Source organism: Natator depressus, chromosome 2 (genome assembly GCF_965152275.1).
Source record: "Natator depressus isolate rNatDep1 chromosome 2, rNatDep2.hap1, whole genome shotgun sequence".
Classification (NCBI taxonomy): Eukaryota; Metazoa; Chordata; order Testudines; family Cheloniidae; genus Natator; species Natator depressus.
In genome coordinates, this window is record NC_134235.1 from 241,943,985 (window position 1) to 241,970,584 (window position 26,600).

General features: G+C 41.8%; 1 protein-coding gene across 5 annotated transcripts in view; it reads left to right on the top strand.

The window, feature by feature from the left end:
• The window catches only part of DIP2C (disco interacting protein 2 homolog C), a 478,491-nt gene that overhangs the window by 303,618 nt on the left and 148,273 nt on the right, over window positions 1–26,600 (top strand). For all 5 annotated transcript variants that reach the window (XM_074946248.1, XM_074946247.1, XM_074946249.1 and 2 more), the window contains 2 exons: window positions 18,149–18,274; window positions 19,222–19,431. In XM_074946248.1, the coding sequence (XP_074802349.1) occupies window positions 18,149–18,274; window positions 19,222–19,431 (336 nt within the window). The remainder of the gene's footprint in view (window positions 1–18,148; window positions 18,275–19,221; window positions 19,432–26,600) is intronic.

Genomic DNA, 26,600 nt, shown 5'->3' on the forward strand with positions numbered 1-26,600 from the left:
TTTACTGTCACTGCCCTGCTTAATGGCAGAGAGAACACAAAGCTATTGGACTGGAAACCTTATCAGCACAATGATCTTTTTGTGAAATAATTTATCAAACGTTTGTTTGTTTGTGTGATCATCCACTGATATGTGTCCTGATTAAGGGAGGATAGTAAATAACGTTTCCCCCACTCACAATAGCCAAATCTACAAAATCAAGATGTTCTAGGAAGTTGTCTGCAATTGTTTTGGGGAGAGGAAAAGGGTTGTCGTTTATGTAAATGAACTAATATATATTAATCAAATGTAGAAATTAAGGCATTGAGAGTCAAGTGCCTAACATCTCTGCATTTCCCAGAGAGAGGCTGCATATGGCCTTGACAGCTATTTCAGTACCAAGATTTGGATCCAAAAAAACAGAACTGCTGCTCATGTCTTCCTGCAAGCCATTCTCCCCGGCCGATAAAACTTCTGCTTTCCCCTTGTAATTTACTCAATGCAGCTACTCAATATCAGTACAAAAATCTTTAACACAACCAAAATGTAAAGTCTGGGGACAGTATAAAGTAAACGCAACTGAGAATACAGTGCTGATTTGGTGGAGCCAGGGGGCAGTGAGTGGGAGAGAGGAGGAGGAGTGGGGCACTGCTGCATAATTGTGTGGTTCTTGCCATGAATGGAACATGGGGTCTTGCATGGATCCTTAATTACCACTTTGTACCCCATTGGACCTTTAAGAGGTACTGAAGCTCAGCATTTATTATGAATATTCTGCATTTTACTGCCCACACAAGATGCTGGCTTGTTAGCCCTGAAGACTTTGGGCAGGTGTACCCTACAGGGCTAAGTCAACCTAAGTTACTCCACGTAGCTTGATTCGATGTACCTTAGGTCGACTTATTGTGGTGTCTGCACCATGCTGGATTGACGGGAGAAACTCTCCCGTCGACTTACCTTATGCTTCTTGTTCTGATGGAGCACCGGAGTTGACAAGAAAGCAATTGGTGATTGATTTAGTGGGTCTTCACTAGACCCGCTAAATCAACCCCCAGTGGATCGATCACTGTGTGTCGATTCCCTGGTAAGTGGAGACAATCCCTGTGTTTTCCACAGTCCAGAAATAGCATGGACAATACCAGTGTAAGCGCCTCCCTGCTGCCTTTCCATGACCAAGAGATACTACTACTTGAGAGAACAGCTCAGTTTCCAGGCTCATTAAGTAACTAGCCTCTTTTTGAGACTCAAGAAGTAATTCAATTAGTGACCGCTGTGGACATGGTGGTTTTCATGACTGTCACATGCCCACTGGGAGCTGGACAGACCAACTCATTTGACAAAGGTAGGACAACTCCTTAATAAGTGATGACTGAAGCAAATGATACAATGGTTTGTTAGCTGGTCCATTTCAGGAATTCACTTTTTTCCCCCCTTCTTGAAATGGGGATATCAGGATGCTCAGTCATTTGAGTAAATCCAGTTCCCTGCACATTCTTATAAGGAAGGTACCACACCTGGAATACATTTAAAAGTGGGGTTGGCTGGCTAGCTGAGACATTTTTGCTTCAGGATCTGTTTTTACTTACAGTGCTCATTGATTTGGAGTTGAGCAGAATTAGTAGTAAAACTTAAAGAAGAAAATGGAAGATTGTCTGTGTTGTTTGTTTGCTTTCACTTTTTAAAGAAGAAAACTTTCAGTGAGTAATTTTTGGAGATATTGCCAAGATGAAAGTCTCCTAAGTACAGGTCTAGGCTAGCTCAGATTCATCAGCTACCTTTCTTATTCTAAACGGTGTTCAATAAGGAAAAGACAGAACTGTTCTTCATGTCAGGTGTTAGGACATTCTGCTTGAAAACAAATAAACTCTATGTGAGTTATGAAGCATCTGAAAGAAGGTCAACCATTGAAATGCATCCTCTGAAGAGATCGTCACAACTGGAGAAGATGTCAGAGCTGGATAGCCTTTGGAAGATTTACTTATTTATAAAGGAAATTCAGGATCTCAGTCTGGCACTTTTATAGAGCTTGAAATTAATTAATTAAAACACAAAAAGGGGTTAGTCTATGGGAAGACCAGAGTATATGTACATTGCATAACAAGAAATATGAACCCTGACTGGAATGTATGGATTTCGAGAACTGTTTCCGCTGGTGCACCTTTAATAAGTGTTATCCCAGAGAATGAGGGAAATAAAGTTAGATGATAGACTTACTGTGTAGCTGGCCCAAGAGTGTCTTAATGTCTATTAAAATGGTTCACTGTAGAACAAATAATGAAAGAATTCATCTGCTAACCCTTCAGGTCAGTGGTAATTCATTATCAAAATAGAGCCATCACTGAACTGGGAAACAAGGGTCAGGTGTCCATGCTGATTCTTTAAATTGATAGCATTCTGATACCATTTACTGTGAGATTTTTTTAACCCACTTGTGGTTAAGAGGGAGATTGCTCATATCTTTGATGATCTTCTTGGGGTATGTTCCCAGACCTCTTGTTCAGTGTGCTCTCTCTTGCGGGAAATAGTAAGGAAAGGGACGCAGTGTTATCACTATGTAGATGACAACCATCTCTTCATTCTTTCATTTGATCCAGCTGGTACAGTATCAGACTTACCAGAACCTGGCTGATATGGTGACTTGGATGTGAGCAAAGTGGAAGTATTTCAATCTAGACAAAACAGAGGTTGGGGGGAAAGACATGGAGGAATATGATAACTGCCTCAGTTAATGAGGGGCCTTTGCTCATTCTTTGTCTGAGAGCTTTTCAATTTTGGGTTGCTTTGTAACCCTGGACAACTCTTTGAATCCCAGCTGACACCCTTTTTTTCAGTCCACATCAGAAAAGGCAGTTGCAATCACTTTTTTTCCTAGCTAGACCTTGATAATTACCCACCCCTTTTATAAATGCATTCAGATTATTGCAATACAGTCTCTGAGGCTAGTCTTGTAGGTATCTGAGAACTCCACATATGGTGCAGAATGTGGTAGATAAGTTCATGGAGGATAGGTCTATCAATGGCTATTAGCCAGGATGGGCAGAGATGGTGTCCCTAGCCTCTGTTTGCCAGAAGCTGGTGTAACACCAACAAACCTCGGTTGTCGGCGGGCGGGATCGAACCTGGGATGTCTCTAGCTAAATGAATGAGCCTCTACTGCATTAGCTAAAAGCCAACTGCCTGTTAGCTAAGGCTGTAGAGCAGACTCATAATCTTTCTCTAAGTGGTCTCAGTGCCACTAGATGGGACAGAACACCACACCCAGGAGGTGTGTGGGTTACATTGGGAATGAGCGACAGGGGATAGATCACTTGATGATTACCTGTTCTGTCTGCATCTGGGGCACTTGGTATGGGGCACTGTCAGAAGACAGGAAAGTGGGCTAGATGGACCTTTTCCTGACCCAGTATGGCCGCTCTTATGTTGTCTGCTCAGCTGGCAGAGACCATGCAACAACAGTTGCCTGTTGGTCTCTAAGTGCAACTCAAGATGTTCACATTAATATATAAACACCTATGTGGCTGAGACAGTCCCATCGCAACAATTGAGGTCACCTTGTATGAATAAGCCTTTCTCTGCATGTCTGCAGTGTCCTCTGTGAAAGAGTCTGCCTGCAGGACATCTGTAAATTTAATCTCACCTCACTCCCAAGCAATGGGCTTAGGATGTAAGGTGTTGTTAGTAATTTGATTTTGGAAGGGACCACAGCTGAAACTTTGGATACTGGGAAGGGAATGAATTTCTTCTCTTCCTCCTTTTGGGTAGAGGCAGAAGTTTCTAAATTTGGAGGAGGCGTGGGGGGTTAAATTTCTTGTCCCTCACCTCAGGAGTCCTTGATAGCAACGAGCTGCTTGAAAATCCACTGACTTTGAGGAGCCAAGACAGGTAAGCACATTAGTTCAACGCTTCTGCTAAACAAGCTAGATAAGGTGGGCGAGATATTTGTTACTGGAAGTCAGTCCACTAGAAGATATTACCTCACTCACCTTGTCTCTCTCATATCCTGGGACACACGGCTACAACAACAGTGCAAATGAAAAAGTTTATGTTGGCAGCTGAACCTTACAGCCACTGAGATGATCTGAGTCATTCACAGCTCTGGAGCTAGTGTTTCAAGCAGTTGGGACTGCATGTTTTAAGTTTGGTTCACATTCTGGGAGCAATGGAGGGTAGAAGTTGAGGCCTTGTCTGCACACTATAAAGCTGCACCACTTTTACTAAAGCTGTTATTTCTTTGCCTATTTAATTAAACTGGTGCAAAGGCTTTTATTTTAGTTTAAACCAGACTTATTTCTATAGCTGGTCAGAAAATGGTTTATTTTCTGCAGAAAGTTTTGACTACCCAAAACCAAATTCTGGGTCTGTCAGAGTTTTCAGGATAAAACTGGCTTTTTTTCCCTACAGAAAAACCAAACACAACTTTGTTTATTTGCTTTCGGCCAGAAGCCAACAAGTTTTCAGCTGATTTTTTCCCCCCATTTTCAGGTTTTGGTTTTCCAGTTAAAAAAAAAAATCAAAATTTTGAGGAAAGCAGAGACTTTCATGAATAGTAGCCTTGCATTTCAGAAAGCTCTAACAGTATTGGAGTTCACTATTCAATTTTTGCACCCCGTAGTTACACGTTACCTCTTTGTGTTGCAGCGTGTCCTCAAGACACTCCAGCTGCAGTCACAAGTACGACTCCAAAAAGTCTAATCCCACTTTTGCCATTTGCCTTTTCAGCTTTTACCTTTGCTCCACTTGCAGGTTCCTATCCTAGGTATTAACAACAGTTCCACCGCTGCCATGGAAAGCATGGCACGATAACTGTATGCTTCTACCATTCAGATTACAGAGAATGTAAAAACACAGGGCTCCCAGCGCTTCTCCTTTTGAACAGAAGGATGCAGACAAATATGCACCCTGGACTCAACTACCAGCTGTTATGTGACAGTACAACTTACAACCTTTCGTAAAGCACATATAATTAAGTCCATGCACTAGTCAAATTTATTTGCCCATCCCCATGAAGCCACCCCTCCTTATCTGGCAAGCCATAAAATAAAATTCAATAAAATTTTCAAAAGTACGGAAGTCCTCTTTTCAAAAGTGATTTAGGAGCCTAAGTCTCATTGCGAGTCAACAGGACTTAGGTTCTTAAGTGTCTTGGAAATCTGTGCCTTCAGAGCCTAAGAGGCTCCTAAATTGCTTTTTAGAAAAGTTTACCCTAGAGCAATAAGGAATATCTCAAGACTTTCATTTGTAGCCTCGAGGACCCTTAGCTAAATGAATGGCTTATTAGAATTGGATGATCTTACATTAGAGAGGGAGCTGATTGTGTTACTGTTAGATGCCACATTCCAGGATAACTAGCACCCCTTAGTGTAGCTGAGAAGCAATGGGACTCAGAACAGCTTCTGCCACAACTCTGTCTACTTTTATGTCGAGAGCAATTATCAAAACAGTCAGACACTGCCTGCCTCATAGCATGCAGCCTCATCACCCACAACAACATAACACCAATATAGAGATTCACTTAGCTTCAGCTCATCAAAAATGCAGGTGCTGAGGCCATTTTCTGTTTACCAATGAGTGCCCTGTATGGGATGAGCATAGCAATGTCTGAGATCACCAGCCACCTAGCTACTTGACAGCAACCCTTGAGGTGCTATCAGCCCGAGACTGATCAGACCACATTATCTGCTTTACCACCCGTCACTGCCAATTAGCACATCTTGATCCTGCTTCTAATAAACACTGGTGCCATATTATCTCTACTCAGAGTACTTATGTGCAACACTTTTGGAAATTCCCACTCAGCATATCCTTGGTTTCACCGGAAAACTATGGCAAAGGTCCAGTTAAAGTCACAGGAGACTTTCAGCTACCAGTCAAATTTAAAGCAGTGACTGCCAACGTATTGTTTGCCCTTTATAATGACCTTCCATAGTACTGCCATTCTCAGGACTGACTTGTCTACAGTTCTCATGTTTTAGCCAAAAATTAGTCCTGCTGACATTTACCTCCCTAATCCCGTCTCCCAAGAAATGAGGCCTCACCCATGTTCAGTTGCTCATGTCAAGCCAGGGCTGCACAAGTATCCTCTAGGACCTAGGTTGCTTTGTGATACACTACTGGCATCAGCTGCATCACTGTTCTTAGCTACAGCTGAACACGGTTCCACTAGATGTACAACTTACTTATGCAAACATAACTCTCTTTATCTTGTTCCCCAAACCACCTCTGTTTGTCTGTTCATCCAACTGTTGTGTGCATCGTGTTCATAATCCTAGACTGTGAGATCTGTGGGGAAGCGGCAGTCACTGTTTTACTCATTGCAAAGTGTCCTACACACACAGGCTCTGATCTGTGATGGGTCCTCCAGGTGCCATGGCAATATAAATAATATATAAATGACCTCTAATAAGGAATCCTCTAGCATTCTGAACTCATTACTGCAGAGCTTCAAGCATTTGGCATTATCGATGTAATTCAAACTGTGTTTTGTCTTTTCAAATCTGGTAATGGGGAAAAAATAAGTGAATGCAATTTGGGATTGAAATGAGGCAAAAAGGGGGGTTGGGAAGGCCTGAGTGGATATAGAGATGTCTCTCAGAGATGTGGGTTGATGTGAAGTGAGGTTGAGAGATGAGAATGGGAAAATGAAGGTAAAATCTGGAAGTTGATGGAAGGAGGTAAACAATAAGGCCTAAATTTTCACCAGCTTGGTTTGCAAAAAGTACTGAGCATCTGCCCTCTGAAAGCCAGACCCTTTCAAGATGTCTGAAATTGGGGCACTCAGAAATACTGGTTATCTTTTGAAAATGTAGGGTTAAAATCCAGAAAAAGAAAGAGGAAGGAGAAAAGGAGTTAGAGAAAAGCAGTTAACGCAAGAAGTATGTGAGGTAATGTCTTTTATTAGACCCAACTTCTGTTGGTGAAAGAGACAACCTTTCAAAATAAGAAATAAGAAATAATAGAAGGAAAGAAACTGGAATGAACAGAAAAATTAGAGGAGGAAGCTCAAATGAGGCATTAGTTACAGTTTAAAAATTGTAAATAGAAAATAGAATGCTAAAAAGTTACAATAAAGTGCTCATGTGTCTAAATCCACACCCACACCCACACCATGATTGTGCGAAAGGTTTCACTGCCTCTTCTGGCAATGGGAAAGGGGCCTAGTGGGCGGTGTTAGTTCCATTCTTGTGTAAGAACGTTTAAAATGATTTGAACAAGAGAGGACAAGGATTGTTAATAAAATTTGCAGTTGACACTAAATTAGAAGCATTTGCAAAATATGAGCAAGAACAGAGAAATAAAAATTAAGTGAAAAACATGAACAGAAAAGGTAAGATTCAGCTTGGAAAAATGCAAATATATATACATTTGGTGAGAAACCCGATAAGGAGCAATGCTAAAGAATAGTGAAAAGCAAATCAGCCATGAGCAGAGAAATAACATCCAGTATTGGTACTCCCACAGCTGGAGTATTTCATTTCATTTTAGTCACCTCCTTACCAGCAACAAAAATGACAGTGTCGAGAGGGGTGACCTATGAAGAACAACTAAAAGACCTTCATTCACACAGGTTGTTTAGCAAGAATGAGCCAACTCTGCATGTGTCCAAAGGGCTGAAAACGATTTGAGAGAGGCAGAGGCAGAGCTGCAATTTGGCCCCTCTGAAGCCTGCGTCTATGGCTCCTATTTGATTTGGGGGAACTCAGAATGTGAGAGAACATCAGTTTTCATTAATAAAAGTTAAATTTCCAGCTCTCTTCCTTGCAAGGATAGCCTTGAAACTGTGAACTGATTGTTAGGGACCCAGGTTTTTTCACTGTTCTTTCCCTGAAGATCACAAGTCATTTGGTTCCTTCTTGACACCAGTCCCCCAGGGCTGGCTTTTTGGGGTCACAAGTCCCTCAGCTTTTGGGAAGACCAGGGATTAGTTTGCAACTTTGCTAGGGCAACACTGATTAGGGTGTTGGTGCTGTCACTAAGGGTATGCCTGCACAGGAGCTGGAAGGTGTAATCTGCAGTTTAAGGAGAAATACCCACACTAGCTCTGATCAAGATAACATGCTAAAAATAGAAGTGAAGCCACAGTAGCTAGGTTCCTTAGTACACATCTGGGGTCTTGGGGCAACTAGCCCCTCCCGCTGTGGTTACACTCCTATTTGAGCTAACCTGGATATGTCCCTCCAGATGGAAATTATATCTGCAGCTTCAAGTGTAGATGGACCTACGTCTGCCACAAATTCCTTCCTGGCGGCTGCTGGCAGCTGAACTGGGTGCTGTACTGAACAGGCAGTGTGACCACTATCAGGGCAGCTCAGCCGCATGAGTGCCAACGAGGTCCAGTGCATAGGTGTGAGACTGAGAAAGGGGACTCCTCTACTCCCCTCCCTGCTCTGACACAGCTGATTTTGGTCCTGGTCAACTCACCATCTTTCTACCATGGCTTCCCCTTCTGTTCAAGGAGAATAATACTTAACCATCACAAACCTCTGGCGATGTAGGTGGTGGTAGTTTCTAAAGCATTGTGTGTGTGCTAAAATGCACAGTAATGTGCATACTGCCCTTCAGTGGCTGGGGGCCCCATCCAGGTTCCTGCTCCCCTTAGGTTATCTGAAGAGTTATCTCTTGGATCTGAACCCCCCCCCAATAAACAATTGAATCAATGTTACTGTGTATAAAAACATGCCAAGCAAGGTCTTTATGAAAGCTTGTAATGACCAAGCAGGGCAGTGGTCAGCCAGGCAGGGATTGCTTCCCCAACCAGACAAGACTAATTCAAAGCACCTAGCATTGTACAACCCAGGTGGTTCAAATGATGGACCATTAAGGTTAATGGGAAAACAATGAGACATCCCAGCTAGGATTTCCCCACCTTCAAAAACCATGAGTCCCTATGCTACTGGGGGCTTTTTAAAAGTATGCTTGAAACTGAAGTCTTCATCCAGAACCCGAGGGACAGTCTCGAAGGCAGAAGGCCATCCATGTATGCTGGGAAACTGTTCAAAGGCAATTGGTAATTTGTATTAAAAAAGGGACTTTGTCTGATGCAGAAGTGCAAAGCTAGAAGTTGCATCTTTGTTTGTTTTCTATGTAACTTGTATGTGTTTGCTTTCCCTTACCAATTCATCTTTGAATGTGTGAGTTTTGTTTGTGTGATTTTTCTATTAAATAAAGCTTTTATTTATTTTTACCCCAGATGGGGTCTCCGTTGCGCAAACTGTATGGAGTGTGTGTGCCAAAGTGAACTGATAACTGCCGGCTGGTTTCACTACTTCAGGGGTGACGAACCAGAGGAGAAAAGACCAAGTGTCTGGTAGTATCTTGGGGTAGACGGTTTGGGGAGACTTGGGACCAGAAAGGTTATTGGGGTCACACTGCAAGGAGTAACTAGGCTAGTGGAAGCCAGAGTGAGACTTCTATGTTTGTGTTGTGGCTATTGACGTGAGGGCTGCGAGCCACAGCAGCACAGCATTAAGGTGCCCAGAGTTACAAAGCAGGCACTGACAGAACCTCTCATGGGTCTGGGTGATCCCAAAAATGTCACAGCAACTATCCAGAACCTCCTTTTCATCTTCAGCAGGAGAACAAGGGCTGAGCTCTGGACCTAAAGATCCCTCAGAACGTATTGTCATGTGAAATGAGTCAGTTAAATGTGGGGTGTATCCTATAAAGCCATTTTTCTAAACCTTCCCACAATTCCTCAGGCCAGTCCTATGCCCAGTGGTGTGATTATAATCATAGGAATTGGTTCCATAGGATGAGGAAGAGAGGTTTTTTTCCTACGGGCCCACCCACAGAAAAGCAAAGATAGCTCTTGGGAGAAGAATTATTTGAGGCACAAAGAACAAGTAGGCGAAATCAAGAATGGAAAAATGTAGGCTGCATGAGAATAAGATTCTTGACATCTATTATGCTGTGGCGTAAACTCCCTGGAGGATGAGAGAGAAATATCATTACTTGAGACATTTATAAGTAGAATGCACAAAGCACAAGAAACTGTATTAGAAAATCATCCTCTATTGGAAGAGACAAACTGGATGAAAATTGGTCTTCTCAATCTCTATCCATGATTCTTACAAACTGTTTGCTTGGATTCAGGATATGGTAAGGTTTGGTACCTGCTATGGCAATCTCGTACATGTCAGAAGGATAAACAAAATAGCACTGAAAATTTTAGGGAAGAGGGTTTTTGGAAGTTAAAAATTCCTAGAGTTAATAAAAACAATACATTTTGTTTGAAATATAGGAGCAAACCAATTTTACCCTTTTGATCCTCGCAACTCACAACTCTTATCTGAAATATAAAATGAATACGCTGTGAGATTTTTTTTTTAAGGTTGTGAGGGGCTATATGGTAAATATGCAGGAGAACTATTTGGTAAAAGACCTCAAGACCAGGCACATGAGACTTTGGGTCTCATGAGAGTGAAGATTGTGCACAATGTTAAGCAAGTAGGCGCACGCCAATCCAGTGATTTGTTAACAATTATAGAGTACTATAAGATACCACAATATTTCTTTATATCTAGAGTAAGAAATGACGGAACTTATCAATCAAACAGCCATTGCTTGGAACTGCAAAATTCATTTCCTTGCAGGACTTCCCTAAACTGAACTGAGTCTGGGAGGCTCTCAGTTGTGTACTGTGCCCTTAGGGAAATGGATCTCATGGGACAAGGCAAGTTTGAAGTGGAGGAAGCTGGAAACTTACTGTAATGAAAAGATTAGATGTTTGGAGGAGCTTCAGTGCGAGGATTATAGAGTATGTTTCCTTAATACATAGTTCAGAAGAGACTTTCCTTATCACAGAGCACGCAGATAAATATCTGAGGTTCGCTTTCTCCTCCTTCCCATTTGACAACCTTCTGATGGCCTGATTTCTGACTACATCAAAGATGGACAGAAAAATACAGACTTTCTTGTTGTCAGAAATATCAGATCATCAAAAATATAGAGTGTAAATAGTTAAAGAGGGCCATGCAGCTAATGGACATTGTGGAAAAGGGCATGTAGAATTCTAGAGACCTATAAGTTGCAAGTTTTGCCATGACTCCTTAGAACTTCTTAACCCTTGAAAGTATCCCCCTCCTCAGTATCCTACAGTACAGAGGACTAATACAGTTGTCCTGAGTATCCAAATCCCCTCTTCCTCTATGGTCCAGATCTCCTTCCTCTTCAAAATGAGATCTCACTCATCCTCTGACACCTATGAGCATTTAAGATGGGCATCCCCTGAGCTGGCCAGAAGCCCCATGGTTCCCATCTCACCTGCCTTTCCCTGGAGTACATACCAAATGCTGACTACCCACTCTCCTGGTGGCTTGCTGTGGAAGGGGTGTCATATCGCAGGACCATAGCAGTGCAAATATAACACAACTTTGTCCCATAGAATTAATTGGGAAAAGTAACAGTGGGATTGCCTCCCTTTCCATAGACAGACAAACTCCTTGGCATGCAGAACGTACAGCCATGAAAACAGACTGAGGAATAAATGTAGGAAAGGCTGAGAGAAAGATGGTGTTCATAGCTGACTATTGCTGTACATTAGTATACTCTAGTGTCTTTGTTCCTATGGCGATTCAATTAAATCTGGAATACAGCATCATATCAGGTTACAAGATAAACCAAATAAAAAACAGAAGCCATGCTAAATAGGGCACCTTCTGGGGAAGTTTAGGAAATTAGCTGTGCTAACAGAATAAAGAATCTGCTAGGAGTAATGCACTGCAGACAAGCAAAATGGATGCAGAAGGAAAGAGAAGTTGCTTGCTGTGGGGCATTCTGGTCCATTGGCTCTGGACTGAGCTAAGCTTCAGGAAACCTGAGTTCTGGTGCTGCCTCTGACCTGCTATGTGGCCTTGAGTAAATCCACTTAGTTTCTGGGCTCTTGTGTCTCCTGCACACCCTTTGTCTCTCTTGTCTATTTAGATTGTAAGCTCTCTGGAACAGGAACTTTCTCTTACTGGGTTTTTGTACAGTACTAGCATAATGGAACCCTGATTTCAGTTACTGTATTATATCAATAATAATGTGAAGAAATGTTATCATAACAGATAATCATCCCATCCCTATCCATAATTGTTGAAATAGGAACCAGAAAATGAACATTACTGTGGTTCCTATTTGATTCACGACTTAACATTACTTTTAAAATTATGTCTTGCCTCCCTAGTCTTTCACAGAGGGAGTAGGGTGGATGGGAGGGAGAATGAATGAACAAAATATGAACAAATGCAGCAAAGAAAAGAGGCTGAGAAAGGAGTTGATTTACCCAAACTTTACTAAATATTATCAGGCAGCTTAGGAAAACTACCTGTCAGGTTGAATAATGAATCCCGCACAGGCTGCATGAGCATAAGTTGAGCAATTAGCCGTCCCAATCGTGCCACTTTGTTCTGTGCCATTTATTGATTCCCCAGGAATAAAAGCACAAATTGAATCCAATATATGGGTCGGCCAACCTATAACAGTTCAGTAGAATAGAAGAGAAGGAACTGAACATTAATACCTGCCAGTCTAGACAGGAGGGGTGATATTTTATTCAGTACTTTAGATTTTACATTGAGCTTTTCTTGTGCAAAGAGTCAAGTGGGAAGAGGGAAGATTTTGTTACCTAGATGAGTGCTTTGAGGGGTCAGGACCTGGAATCGTTTCATCAGCTTTAACAGAGTAGTCTGGATAGCACAGACTTCTATATAAAAGAACATTCCTTCTGAAAGCATTTTCTTTTCACTAGACCCAGTCCTTTTCAGTAGGCCTGAGTGAACTACATCACACCATATCTGCATTGGAAAATCTGGTAGACGTTTAAGGAGAGAGCATATTGTATGGAGTGCTAGAATATAAAAAAAAGGGATAAGGGAAAATGTTTCTTGTAGGACTGTCAAATGATTAATCGCAAGATTAAAATAATAATCGCCATCAATCACAATTTTAATTGCACCATTAAACAATAACAGAATACCATTAATTTAAATATTTTTGGATGTTTTGTACATTTTCAAATATATTGATTTCAATTACAACACAATACAAAGTGTGCAGTGCTCACTTTGTTATTATTTTTGATTACAAGCATTTGCACTGTAAAAAGATAAAAGAAATAGTATTTTTCAATTCACCTCATACAAGTACTGTAGCACAATCTCTTGATCATGAAAGTATAACTTACAAATGTAGAATTTTTTTTTAACATAACTGCACTCAAAAACAAAACAATGTAAAACTTTAGAACCTACAAGTCCTCTCAGTCCTATTTCTTGTTCAGCCAATTGCTCAGACAAACAAGTTTGTTGACATTTATGGGAGATAATACTGCCCGCTTTTTATTCACATGGCCGCATGTCACCACCAGGGGCTTTTTGTGCAGCCACAGTCTCCTGGGCAGTGATGGGGGCAGGGAAGCTATGTTCCCTCCCCCAGAGTCACCACTAGGGGTTGAGCCCTGCCCCCCTCTGGAGCCACAAATGCCAGAGAAGCCGGTAGCTGGTGAGTTCCTCACTTTCCCGGGGGCAGTGGGGTTTGTGCTTCAGATATGGGGTGGTGGCCAGCAGGCTCCAGCCATGTGGCAGTGTCCCGCCGCTAGCCCCGGGCTCTCCCACCCCTCCATTGTTACTGGCCCCTGCTGTGTCCTACAGCCCTGGTCCCCGGGCTCCAGTCCCTGTCCACGTGGCTGCAGGGCTTTGGTCCCTGGACTCACTCCCCCACCCCCCATGGTCCCCGCTGTGTCCTTCGGCCTCGCGTTTCTCTCATGCAGTCCATGCCCCGGCCTCATAGTGATGGGCCCCGGGCTCCAGCTGCTGGGCTTTAGGATCTGGCCCTCAGCTGAGTAAGTCTGCTGTGAAAAAAGATATTTGTATGTTTGTTAATATCACTTTTCACTGCCGCCCTACTAGCTAGCAAGTCTGCTGCTGTGAAAAGTGATATTAACAAACATACAAATATACTTTTCACAGAAACAGACTTACTAGGTAACAAGTCTTAAAAACAGCAACCAAAAAAGCAAAAGAAACAACAAAAGGAGAAGAACATGCAAAGCACATTATTTGTTTCGATTCTGTCTAGGTCCAGTAAAGAATAGAGAAAACCGAACATTATTTTTATTATTCAGTCTGCAAAAAACCCAACATAAATAAATTATAGTGATTTGGATGTGTACATGTGCATATTTATATGTTTTTCCTAAAGCTAATTAAATATTTTAGGAAAAATTGTCAGAGCAGCCAGCAAGAGTTGGTGGCCGTACTGTGAGGCCACCAAAAGATTTATTGTGAGAACCCCTGCTCTAGCATCCCATGATAGGGAATACAAGGTGCTTTGTATTGACAGGGCTGTGAGAGATTAACAATTTCCTTTCCCTGGGGAGCTAGAATAACCCCACCCACCTGTATTCTTTCTAGGCAGTACTCTCTTGTCCTGTTGAACAAGAAATCACGATTCACCATTCCCTAAATTCCCCTCACAAACCTACACCAGTTCTGCGTACATTACTAATGCCCCATCTCCTGCAGCAGCTGTTACAAAGAAATTGTTGACAAGAAGAGGCCATATACAGCCTATGAGGTGCCTTAGCCATCGCTATCCCAATATAACAACTTTGAAAAGTACTGCAGACTGGCTCGAATCAGACCCAAGGGCAGGAACAGAGACTTTTTGAAGAGAAATCTAAATTTTTTAAGTTTTGTTCTCCATCCCTCAGGTAAAATTAGGAGGTTTTTACACCAAGGCAAGAGTATCAGATTGCTATTAAGATTGGTGCATTTTGTATGATAGTCCCTCAGACTGGATTAACAAAACCAGGCCCATCTGAAATACTATCTGGCTACAGTGAAAAGGAAATATACTAGTATGCTTCCTTCAGTGACTGTGCTCTAATTAGCTTGTGGATCAGAAGACCAAGAAACAACAGCTACAGCGAAGAGCGCAGCTTGTAGGAAAAAGAAAAGTACTCCTTTTCTTTCTGCGATTACAGATTAACTCGGCTGCTACTCTGAAGCTTGTAGGAAGTGGCTATAGGGCCACTGAGTAGAATAGCCATTTACATTTATAAGCCAGTACCTACAGAAGGAAACAAATGCTTAACCCTTTACAAGCTGTCACAGTTGCAGGGGGAGCTATGCTTTGGAACCCTTTAGTCGGTAACCTTTGGCATGCGGCCCATCAGGGAAATCCGCTGGCGGGCTGGGACGGTTTGTTTACCTGCAGCATCCGCAGGTTCGGCCGATCACAGCTCCCACTGGCCATGGTTCGCCGTTCCTTTCCTTTTACCTAACCCTTAATCTTGCCTTGGTCTGTTTCATCTAGCCTAATTACCTCCATCTGAGCATCATGAAAAGCAGCCTGCCCCACTTCAATTGCTGCCTCTCTCTGTCTCCCCACTAGCTAGCATGACGTTCCCTGGGGAGCCTCTGACAACTCACTCAAACCCCACCCTTTTCTGGATCCAGGGTCTTCTAATAGCTTGGTAGCCTCCTTTATATCATTGGGAAGAGTAAGCCATTCACAGCAATGGGTGGAGCCAGGTGGGAAGTATTCCTCAATAAACAGTTGCCCTTTCATTTCCTCAAGGACGCTTGTTGGTGTCAGTGTTTTATTTTTCCTACTTGGTTCCTTAAGCAAAAAGAGTTGTTAAAACTCCATAACAGGTACCCCCTCATAAACACAAACACAAGCATTTACCAGTATGTGAAGACAACTAGCAAATATCTGTAGTAACTTTGAAACTATTACATGGTTTAATTGTAATTTCATTTAACTTTTCTTTTTAGACTCATTTACTTCTTATACACACATGTTGCAATTGCTGAGTCTCAATGGGCTAAAGTATTTTTTTAAATTAAAACTCCCAAAGTATTTATGGACTAGGTAGAAAGTACTGCCCCCTTTAAAACGAAAAAGAAGCTGAATTTGAAAAGCTTGCTATAGCTTTTGAGGATTTAGAAACCAAAACACTGAGAATTTAAAGTCCAAACAATAGGCTAATAATTTTAATAATATATTTCAGTAAACTGTCCTCCTTTCCTCCTCAGATTTAGTAGATACAGTTTATCCCGCCCCAACAACTGTAGTTTGAAAGAAACCAATATAGCCTGATAATTTCCAAATAACTCTTCCTATTGTAATCAGTAAGATGTGACTTCTTCAAGGGAATAGTCTAGACTAAAGAAAAGGTGGCAGGATGACTTTTTTTTTTAATAAACTTGTCATAATTTACCCATAATTCCCACTCTTAAAGTGAAAACCTATATTTTCCCCAGTTTATTTAAACACAAGTGGTCTCTTTTACTGAGTATATTCCAGTCCTACATATCTGAATGTTATGAGAGGGAGGATGTTATTGGAAAGGTATCTTAAGAAGACACAGATGAGTAAGAAATAACTTGTTATATTTTTATTTGTATTAAACTTTTTAACAAGCTTTTCGTTATAAGGTAGTTTAAAGAGGAAGGCTTAAGTTCTTTTCTAAGGGTTTGAGTAACTTGACTGAAAAAAGGAAAATCTAGGTCTTTTAATAACATTAGTATTATAATCTTTTTCCCAATTCCTCTGTTTTGCCCTGTCAACCTTGCAACCCCTTTATGTGTAATGTATGCGCTTTCCTATTTCTCTTGTTGTTTTTCCTGCCCCTCTTTCCCTGTTGTATGTATGTAATCCATATAAGGTTTAAAACAAACACAAGTCATAGTTGAAATACTCTTTTTGGTTTGTTTGTTTTTAAGTGTGGGATAGGAGCTCTTCTTAAATTCTTTCCCACCCTGAGAATGTGTATAAGATAAAACTAACCTTTTTCTGTTTATTGTATGGTGTTGTACCTCTTCTCCCTCTGCCCCCCCTTGTCTGTCCCCTCTTCCCCCCTCCCCAAATAGAGAGAGTGATAGGCCAGCTGAGGAAATAAAGTAAAATAATAGCTCACTCTCCAGGGTATTGCTTCTGTGCTGATTAAGAAATTAGGGGAATAGCATGTTAAAATAAAATAAAATAACCACTGTGTTTCTGCTGTTATATACGGGGAGAAACAGATGCATAGTGAAGCACATGAATGCTAGAAAAGCTCCTTATTGTGAAACTTTGAGCATGTCTATTCGGCCCTGCAGTTTGTAAGGGGGGGGGGGGGAGTATAAATAGCAGAGCTCACCAAAATGCTGTGCTCTAACTCCCCTGTGTGGATGTATGGGTGCAAACTTACAGGTCCTGAATTGGCACTAATGTCGTCCACACAGGGGAATTACAACACAGCACTTTGGTGAGCACTGCTGTTCACACTCCCTTAGTCTGAATGGCGGGGCATTTCAGACATGCTCGTTATCCTGGAGGAATGATGTGGACGCTGTTGGCAGTACTCTAGAAGCCATATAAGCTAAAGAATGAGCACAGGCTTTGGCACCTAAAATGTCTGAGTGCCGGCTGTTTTTTCTTGCCCACCCCATCGCTAACTGATCATAATAATACTTTACACTTCCAAAACACGTGCAAAGTTTTAAGACCAATCAATGGCAGAAGTGGGACGAGGACTGTTTTCATATCCTCAGTCCAGCTGATCTCACCAGGGTGCTGCCGCTGCCTCTTTCATGATTTTTCACAGCCCTGTTACATTTCAAGCATATCTCTTATGTACTAGCTGATATGACTCTTATGTGAATAGGAAACCTGGTTCACTTCATCAATACAAACGAGCATCCTTTCATTACAAGTCCTTGGCCCGCTACCAGATTAAAAAGCAAGGATGTTTGCTGAGATAGCTGTTGCTTTAAAACAATACTTAACAAGGGTGTGCTGTAGGAAAGACCATTCCATTCTCACACTCTAAAAGTAGAAAGAGCTGAGAACAAATTCTGAAAAGGTCTGTCAGGGACCCAGAACCCTCAAAAGGTAATTGTGGCTCTTCACCACTGCTATATTTTCTGCACTTTCTGTGGCAACCCCTACTTCCTGAGCATGAATCACTTAACACACTTAGCAACGCTTCTCGGCGGCATTTTGGAGGCAGGGTGTCCTGCGGGCGCACAAAAATGCCCTGGCGGGTGCCATAGCACTTGCAGGCACCGTGTTGGGGACCCCTGACTTAACATGACCAGTTAGCCTAAATGAAATACAATTTAACTCGGTTGCAGATGCATTGTGTATGCATGCAATGCCTTTCACTTTGAAGGCTAACCTGAATCTCTTTCTTTCGTTCTAGATGTCCATACAGAAGCAGTTCAGGCAGCTCTTGCTAAACATAAAGAAAGGAAGATGGCAGTCCCCATGCCATCAAAACGACGTTCATTGGTGGTGCAAACGTCAATGGATGCCTACACGCCTCCAGGTGAGCAACTTCACTGTATATTTTATTGATATGAAAGACACATGCTATATGCTGTCAAAATCAATCCCATCTAAATAAAATATCCAATTAACAGATGCAACATGTCAAGTAACTATAACATTAAAGCCCGAGGAATCTAAGATGGTTTACTGGGTAGTTGAAGAGGCAACAAGGAGCCATCACCCACACGTACGGTGCCCCCTTGTGGTGGCTGGGTTTGCACATATCTTTGTGTTCTCATGAGTGAAATAACTTCGTGGCTAGCACTGTGTGCTTCTTGTAACACTTTGCAGTGCTAAAGATTCCTCCCATACCTCTTCCCCCACCTCTTGGCCCTGCAGTTCTCTGGTTGAATCCTCTGCACTTCTATGGAATGTTCTCTTTATTTCTTCTTTTCTAACGTTTGTCTAGCCATTTACCTTCTTGTTTCTGTTCTTTCAACCCCTAGCAGGTGGAAAATATCGGAAGCAAGTACAGTTCTGACACCTGCTGAATCAATGACATGACAGCAGTGACTAAAACATTCCCTAGAGTATGACCACCCTCCAAGGTGAAACCTCATAAGTAGGGGTTTGCCGCTGACTTTGCATTGTGACCTTTGGAGCATCGTTTAAGCATTCTGTCTCTGGGTTTTCCCATTTGCTCTTGTTAAGTGCTTTGAGATCTTTGGACTGAGAACCACAATATAACTAAATTTATTTGTTTTGTTCCATAGAGAAATACCAGAATCAGCAACCTTGCTGCAGGAAAACCCTGTCAATGTACTGTAACAATTGGTTCTGTTCCAGTACTTACATTTGTACAAAACTCCCCTTACTATAACTACCTGCTGCCAATGGGTGTTGAATTGCAGTTCTCTTTTTTTATTTATGTGCCTTATTTCCATAAAGAAGCAAAACCATCATGCGCTTACATCGCAAATAATGAAGCCTGTTCTCAATTATTAGATACCTCCTCTGGTTCAGAAGACGAAGGCTCTGTACAGGGCGACTCCCAGGGAACTCCCACCTCAAGCCAGGGAAGTATAAACATGGAACACTGGATCAGTCAAGCGATCCATGGTTCTACCACATCTACCACTTCTTCCTCCTCGACACAAAGTGGAGGCAGTGGCGCTGCGCACAGGCTAGCTGATGTTATGGCTCAAACACATATAGGTTAGTAAATCATCTTTTTTTAGCATCTTCTATTTTCCCTATATATCTTTTCATTTTAACTTCAGCCTATTTCATAACACTTAGCTGATGTTACTGATGTGAAGTTGAGACAACTTCCTTACAGCAACAGCTGTGCTTTTTCTTCTTTTTTTCCTCTCTCTCTCTCTCTCTCTTTATACAATAAGTTTACAATAAATATTTTTATTTATTTAATCTCAATCCAAGTTTCACAATAACTTCTCAGTTAAATATCCACGGTAGCACGTGGGGTCTAGCACTGCATGGTTACAGGAGTCATGCGAATGAGCCCCTTTACTGTGCACTAAAAATGTACCTCCAGAGAACCCCTGAAGCTAGCTAGTGCAGCTTTTACACAGCCTTCCCATATTTCTTCAGTAGTTGAATTCTACTGTCAGTTTGCATGGTTTTCTGTAACTCTCCATTAACACTATGATCATGGTCCTTTTTAACTGCTTTTTATTTTTCTATCTCTAAGTAGCTCTAGAATCCCTAGGCTGGGATGTGTGACTGGTAAATACCTTGTGAAGGGAAAATTCTTGACGAGAAAGGTGTTGGTAGTGTTATGATCTATATTGTTAGTTGATTGTTTACTTCCTATGTTTTCCCAAGGGAATTTCAAGACTTGCTTTCCTTTAAGGGGCTGAGGTAATAGGTATTAATTATTTCTGCATGTTTGACACGGACATTTCTCTTTGCCTAAATGAAATAGCCACGTGGAAAGCCACTCTCATTTTCGAATGGCTGATATTCATCCTGAATAGCTTGTGGGAATTTCAATTCCTAAATCAGCTTTGGAAGATATTGGAATAAATATGGCAGCCTTAGCGTGACAATGTCATGATATTACATGTGATCCAGATTCCTGTGAAGATATATCTATCTACTCCTCAGCTGAAAGAATTCCTAGCTTAAGTAGTAAATGAAAGCATCTTAAATGTTCCCTTCTCCTGTTGTCACTATGTCTTCAGGTAACACCTGTATTATTGGTTAAGTAATCCTTTCCCCAAGGCTCTTGCAGTAAAGTATTGCAGTTGGAAGAAGCAGTTGTACTGTATTCTTAAATTTGTGCTTAATGAATAGCCCAGAACCTTGTTTTAGAAAAGCATACATTTCTGAACAGATTAATCACTGCGTTTGGTTCTCCTCTATGACTTCATCTTGAAATGCTAGAGGAAATTATAGCATGGAGAATTAAATTTATCCAAACTCCGAAAGGTTGCATTACTCACACATACCAAGTCTCAATGTGTCTTTAAATATAGCTTTTTATAAAATAATGTGACATTTCAGTAATTTAAAAACTGGCACAGTAAGTCTTCTCTCTTTTTTTTTTTTACTCCGAGTTTGCAGTAAACAGTACAACACTGATAGAACTAAATCAAGAAGGCAATATTTAGAGAGAGGGGGAAAAATGCTTTTTTTTTTTTCCCTCTCGCTCTCTCCCTCTGCCTCTCGCTCTCTCTCCCTCCCCTCCCCCTGAAAATCAGGCACCTGATCAACATCCTCTACAGCAAACAGGGGAAAGATTAAGAATGAGCTCTCAAAACTGGATACTCTCATGAAAAACCAACCTTCCACACAAACTTCCTCGTGGCTGGACTTTACAAAAACTAGACAAGCCATTTACAACACACACTTTGCTTCTCTACAAAAGAAAAAGGACACTAAACTATCTAAACTACTACATGCCACAAGAGGCCACAGCAATGGTTCCCTCAACCCACCCAGCAATATTTTCAATCTATCCAATTATACTCTTAGCCTAGCAGAAGAATCTGTCCTATCTCGAGGCCTCTCCTTCTGCCCCACCACCCCCACGAACATGATATAGTTCTGTGGTGACCTAGAATCCTATTTTCGACGTCTCCAACTCAAGAAATATTTCCAACACACCTCTGAACAACATACTAATCCACAGAGACCTTCCTACCAACGCTACAAAAAGAAGGATTCTAGGTGGACTCCTCCTGAAGGTCGAAACAACAGACTGGACTTCTACATAGAGTGCTTCTGCTGACGTGCACGGGCTGAAATTGTGGAAAAGCAGCATCACTTGCCCCATAACCTCAGCCGTGCAGAACACAATGCCATCCACAGCCTCAGAAACAATTCTGACATCATAATCAAAAAGGCTGACAAAGGAGGTGCTGTTGTCATCGTGAACAGGTCGGAATATGAACAAGAGGCTGCTAGGCAGCTCTCCGACACCACTTTCTACAAGCCATTACCCTCTCATCCCACTGAGAATTACCAAAAGAAACTACAGCATTTGCTCAAGAAACTCCCTGAAAAAGCACAAGAACAAATCCGCACAGACACACCCCTGGAACACCGACCTGGGGCATTCTATCTGCTACCCAAGATCCATAAACCTGGAAATCCTGGACGCCCCATCATCTCAGGCATTGGCACCCTGACAGCAGGATTGTCTGGCTATGTAGACTCCTCCTCAGGCCCTACGCTACCAGCACTCCCAGCTATCTTCGAGACACCACTGACTTCCTGAGGAAACTACAATCCATCGGTGATCTTCCTGAAAACACCATCCTGGCCACTATGGATGTAGAAGCCCTCTACACCAACATTCCACACAAAGATGGACTACAAGCCGTCAGGAACAGTATCCCCGATAATGTCACGGCAAACCTGGTGGCTGAACTTTGTGACTTTGTCCTCACTCATAACTATTTCACATATGGGGACAATGTATACCTTCAAATCAGTGGCACTGCTATGGGTACCCGCATGGCCCCACAGTATGCCAACATTTTTATGGCTGACTTAGAACAACGCTTCCTCAGCTCTCGTCCCCTAATGCCCCTACTCTACTTACGCTACATTGATGACATCTTCATCATCTGGACCCATGGAAAAGAAGCCCTTGAGGAATTCCACCATGATTTCAACAATTTCCACCCCGCCATCAACCTCAGCCTGGACCAGTCCACACAAGAGATCCAGGAAGTGCTAATAAATGATGGTCACATAAACAGCACCCTATACCGGAAACCTGACCGCCATTCCTACCTACATGCCTCCAGCTTTCACCAGACCACACCACACGATCCATTGTCTACAGCCAAGCTCTACGATACAACCGCATTTGCGCCAACCCCTCAGACAGAGACAAACACCTACAAGATCTCTATCAAGCATTCTTACAACTACAATACCCACCTGCTGAAGTGAAGAAACAAATTGACAGAGCCAGAAGAGTACCCAGAAGTCACCTACTACAGGACAGGCCCAACAAAGATAATAACAGAACGCCACTAGCCATCACCTTCAGCCCCCAACTAAAACCTCTCCAACGCATCATCAAGGATCTACAACCTATCCTGAAGGACGACCCATCACTCTCACAAATCTTGGGTGACAGGCCAGTCCTTGCCTACAGACAGCTCACCAGCAACCATACACCACACAACAGAACCACTAACCCAGGAACCTAGCCTTGCAACAAAGCCCATTGCCAACTGTGTCCACATATCTATTCAGGGGACACCATCATAGAGCCTAATCACATCAGCCACACTATCAGAGGCTTGTTCACCTGCACATCTACCAATGTGATATATGCCATCATGTGCCAGCAATGCCCCTCTGCCATGTACATTGGTCAAACTGGACAGTCTCTACGTAAAAAATAAATGGACACAAATCAGATGTCAAGAATTATAACATTCATAAACCAGTCGGAGAACACTTCAATCTCTCTGGTCACTCGATCTCAGACCTAAAGGTCGCAATATTAAAACAAAAAGACTTCAAAAACAGACTCCAACGAGAGACTGCTGAATTGGAATTAATTTGCAAACTGGATACAATTAACTTAGGCTTGAATAGAGACTGGGAATGGATGTGTCATTACACAAAGTAAAACTATTTCCCCATGTTTATTTCCCCCCCCGCCCCCCCCACTGCTCCTCGGACGTTCCTGTTAACTGCTGGAAATGGCCCACCTTGATTATCACTACAAAAGGTTTTCTTCCCCCGCCCGCCCGCTCTCCTGCTCGTAATAGCTCATCTTAAGTGATCACTCTGCTTACAGTGTGTATGATAACACCCATTTTTTCATGTTCTGTGTGTATATAAATCTCCTCACTGTATTTTCCACTGAATGCATCCAATGAAGTGAGCTGTAGCTCACGAAAGTTTATGCTCAAATAAATTGGTTAGTCTCTAAGGTGCCACTAATACTCCTTTTCTTTTTGCGAATACAGACTAACACGGCTGCTACTCTGGCACCTTTAAATGTTTCTCATGTTGGACAATCAAAGTCACTATCTAGAAATCTGGGGCTGACATTATTTTCTGTAGATCAATTTGATACCAGGCATAAGTTAGCCTTCATATCTCTTAAACCGTATGAACATGTTTTAGATATAGAACTTGACTGTGAGCTTAGGGTTGTCATCTGTCATTGTTGCAGAAATGTCTGCTAGAAGTAAGAACCACATAGGTACTAACTCGTAGGTAAGTTATTGCCTGAGTGAGCTGTTCTCACTACTCTTGTATTGAATTGCAAGTCAAATGGCTCTTTCCTTCCTTTTCACTTGACATCTGGGAGGATGGGCCTTGCATTTAAATATATTCTAGTCGGTAATTGTCATAGATGATCTTCCCCTTTCAGAAATGGACGGTAAGACATAGCAATGTGTCAGTGAATAGCAAGTGTGGCTGGACAATAAGACAGTCATATTCAAAAGGGGGAAAATGGGACAAAATTCTACCTTGCCAAGTCCCTCAACTTTAAGCAAATTAATCTTGTTACAAAGAAATGTATATCCTCATGGCATCGTGCTTGTTCAGTACAAGGACCTGCTGTACTTCCTTGTAGACTAATGTGTCTTTGGAGATGTCATCTGAAAATATGTTAGGACAAACTGCGTCACATTCTGAAAATGCTAATTTTGATCAATAGGATTTTAAAGGGCAACTCTAAAGACCCATAGGTGAAAAGTACAAAAAAACCTCAAAACAAAACTCCATTCTGATCTCAACAGGCACTTTCCTTCCAGAATACATCACAGAATCAGATTTTTCTAGAGTTAGTGTTGTAATGCAGTTTCAAGAGGGGCTTTGATAAAAAATATTTAGCTATAATATAATCAGAGTTCAGAGTTCAGCTCTGTGTATCATTTGGATAATTTGCATAAGCTATTATATGCTTTTAATGTTGTACTATTCATTTAATTGGGGCTGCTGCTGCTCCTTTGGGGCATAAGATCTAGAGCAGGATAGATTTCCCTTTAAGAGTCTTGGGTCTTTCCTTTAAACTACGTAGAGGTTTTTTAATTCAACGTAGACCATGAATGAAGATTATAGTGGCCGATACTTGAATTTTAAAGAGGGACAGGTTAAGCTAGTGGAACTCACCAATTCTCTAACACACAATCTTTTGAAATCAATCTTGCATTTATTTCAATTGATATCTTGGTCTTCAAGCCTTTCATCTGTGGTCAGAGTAGGAAAAATACTTCCTGGAGCTTAGAAAAGTGGTACAAACTGTTTGGTCAATATTAGGCACTTCATAAAGAATGGGAAGATAATAAGTTAATGCTTCTCTGTAATACCTCCTCACTTGTACAGTAACTTCTTTGTGCCAAGTAGGAACCAAAAATGCACAAAATACCCTGGCATTAGTTGTTAATTCTTCTAAAAAATAATGACAACTGAACTGGAAAAACCAAAGTAGACTCTAGGATGGACTGCTTTAGAGGGTAGAGTAGGGAAACAATCAATGAATGGCACCATAGCTCTTTTCAGAGCAGGGTGTATGCACCAAGGAGTTCTTTGATGGCTGCTGAGTCTGATGCACAAGTGACAGTCCTGCCCACAGGTAGGGTACACCCATGCACTAGCCATGCTCTGAATCCGAGCAGCAGATTCTTTCCTCCTCTGACGCTAGTCACCTCAAGGCTTGATCCAGTCCACCTCGCAATGTCTCGCTCCATCTACAGGCTGACTCCGTCAACCAGCGTGGCATTCTGCCCTCCTTTCCCAGTCATCCACAGAGATTCCAAAGAATATGAAGTCATTCTTGCAAGCATCCCAAAATCTGTGCAGTGCTCTTCCTCTTTTTCTAGACCCTTCGCGAGCTTCAGAGTTCAGCACACTCTTTAGCATCCTGTAATCTGGCATTCACTTGACATGTCCAGGCCATCTGAGTCTTTTTTTACGAATCAACATTCCCATGAATGACATAGCAGCACGATTTAACACTTCCACATTTGTCACCTTGTCTTGCCATCTTATTCGAAGAATTTTATGCAAGCATCTGATATGAAAGCTGTTTAGTCTTTTGGTATGTTTGACATAAGTTGTCTGTGTTTGAGCCATATAGAAGTGTGTATAAAACACGTCTCATAAATATGGATTTTCATTTTAGTTGACAATTTGTTATTGTTCCAGGCTCAGTCTTGCAAAAGACCAAAGTTCCTGGGTGCTTTGCCGAGTCTACTAGTGAGCTCAGCATCAAGATCTACATTGCTGGTAACAGTAAAGCCAAGGTAGCAAAATTGGTCAACAGCATCCAGACGAATACCATCTTAGGTGATATCTGGACCTGGTTCTGAAGAGCCTTGGAGCATGATAACAGTATTTTTCAAGCTTATTGTTCACCCAAAGATTTTGCATGAATCAGAGAACTTGGTAATAAGATGTTGTAGGGCATCATGTGAACCCCAAGAGTTGCATCATCTGCAAACAACAGGTCCCTTACGACCTCTCCACAGGTCCCAGGGAAACATCTACCCACATAAACTTGCACTTTTAAAAACAAATTCTGTAGCATTCTTATTCCTATGAAGCACAGCTGAACTTCTATAGATCCAAAACAGCATGTGAAGGAAATGTTGCTCTGAAAATTTAAGATGTGCAAAAAACAAGCAGCTTTTCCAGTTTATAGCCTGGGGCGCATCTTTGTAACCTGAGCAATTATGCTTCGTACCTAAGTGCTTGTCTACACTACAACTTAGTGTGCAGTGAGCCAGGGTGTGAATGTAAGATGCCATGTAGGCATGCTCTTAGATGGTCAAGTTGAAGTCAGCCACTAAATGCATCTTATTAACCCAATTACGTAGCTGGTTTGAAGCGTGGCAAATGAAGGAGCAAATCAGCTCCAGATTCTACTCTTATCAGTTTAT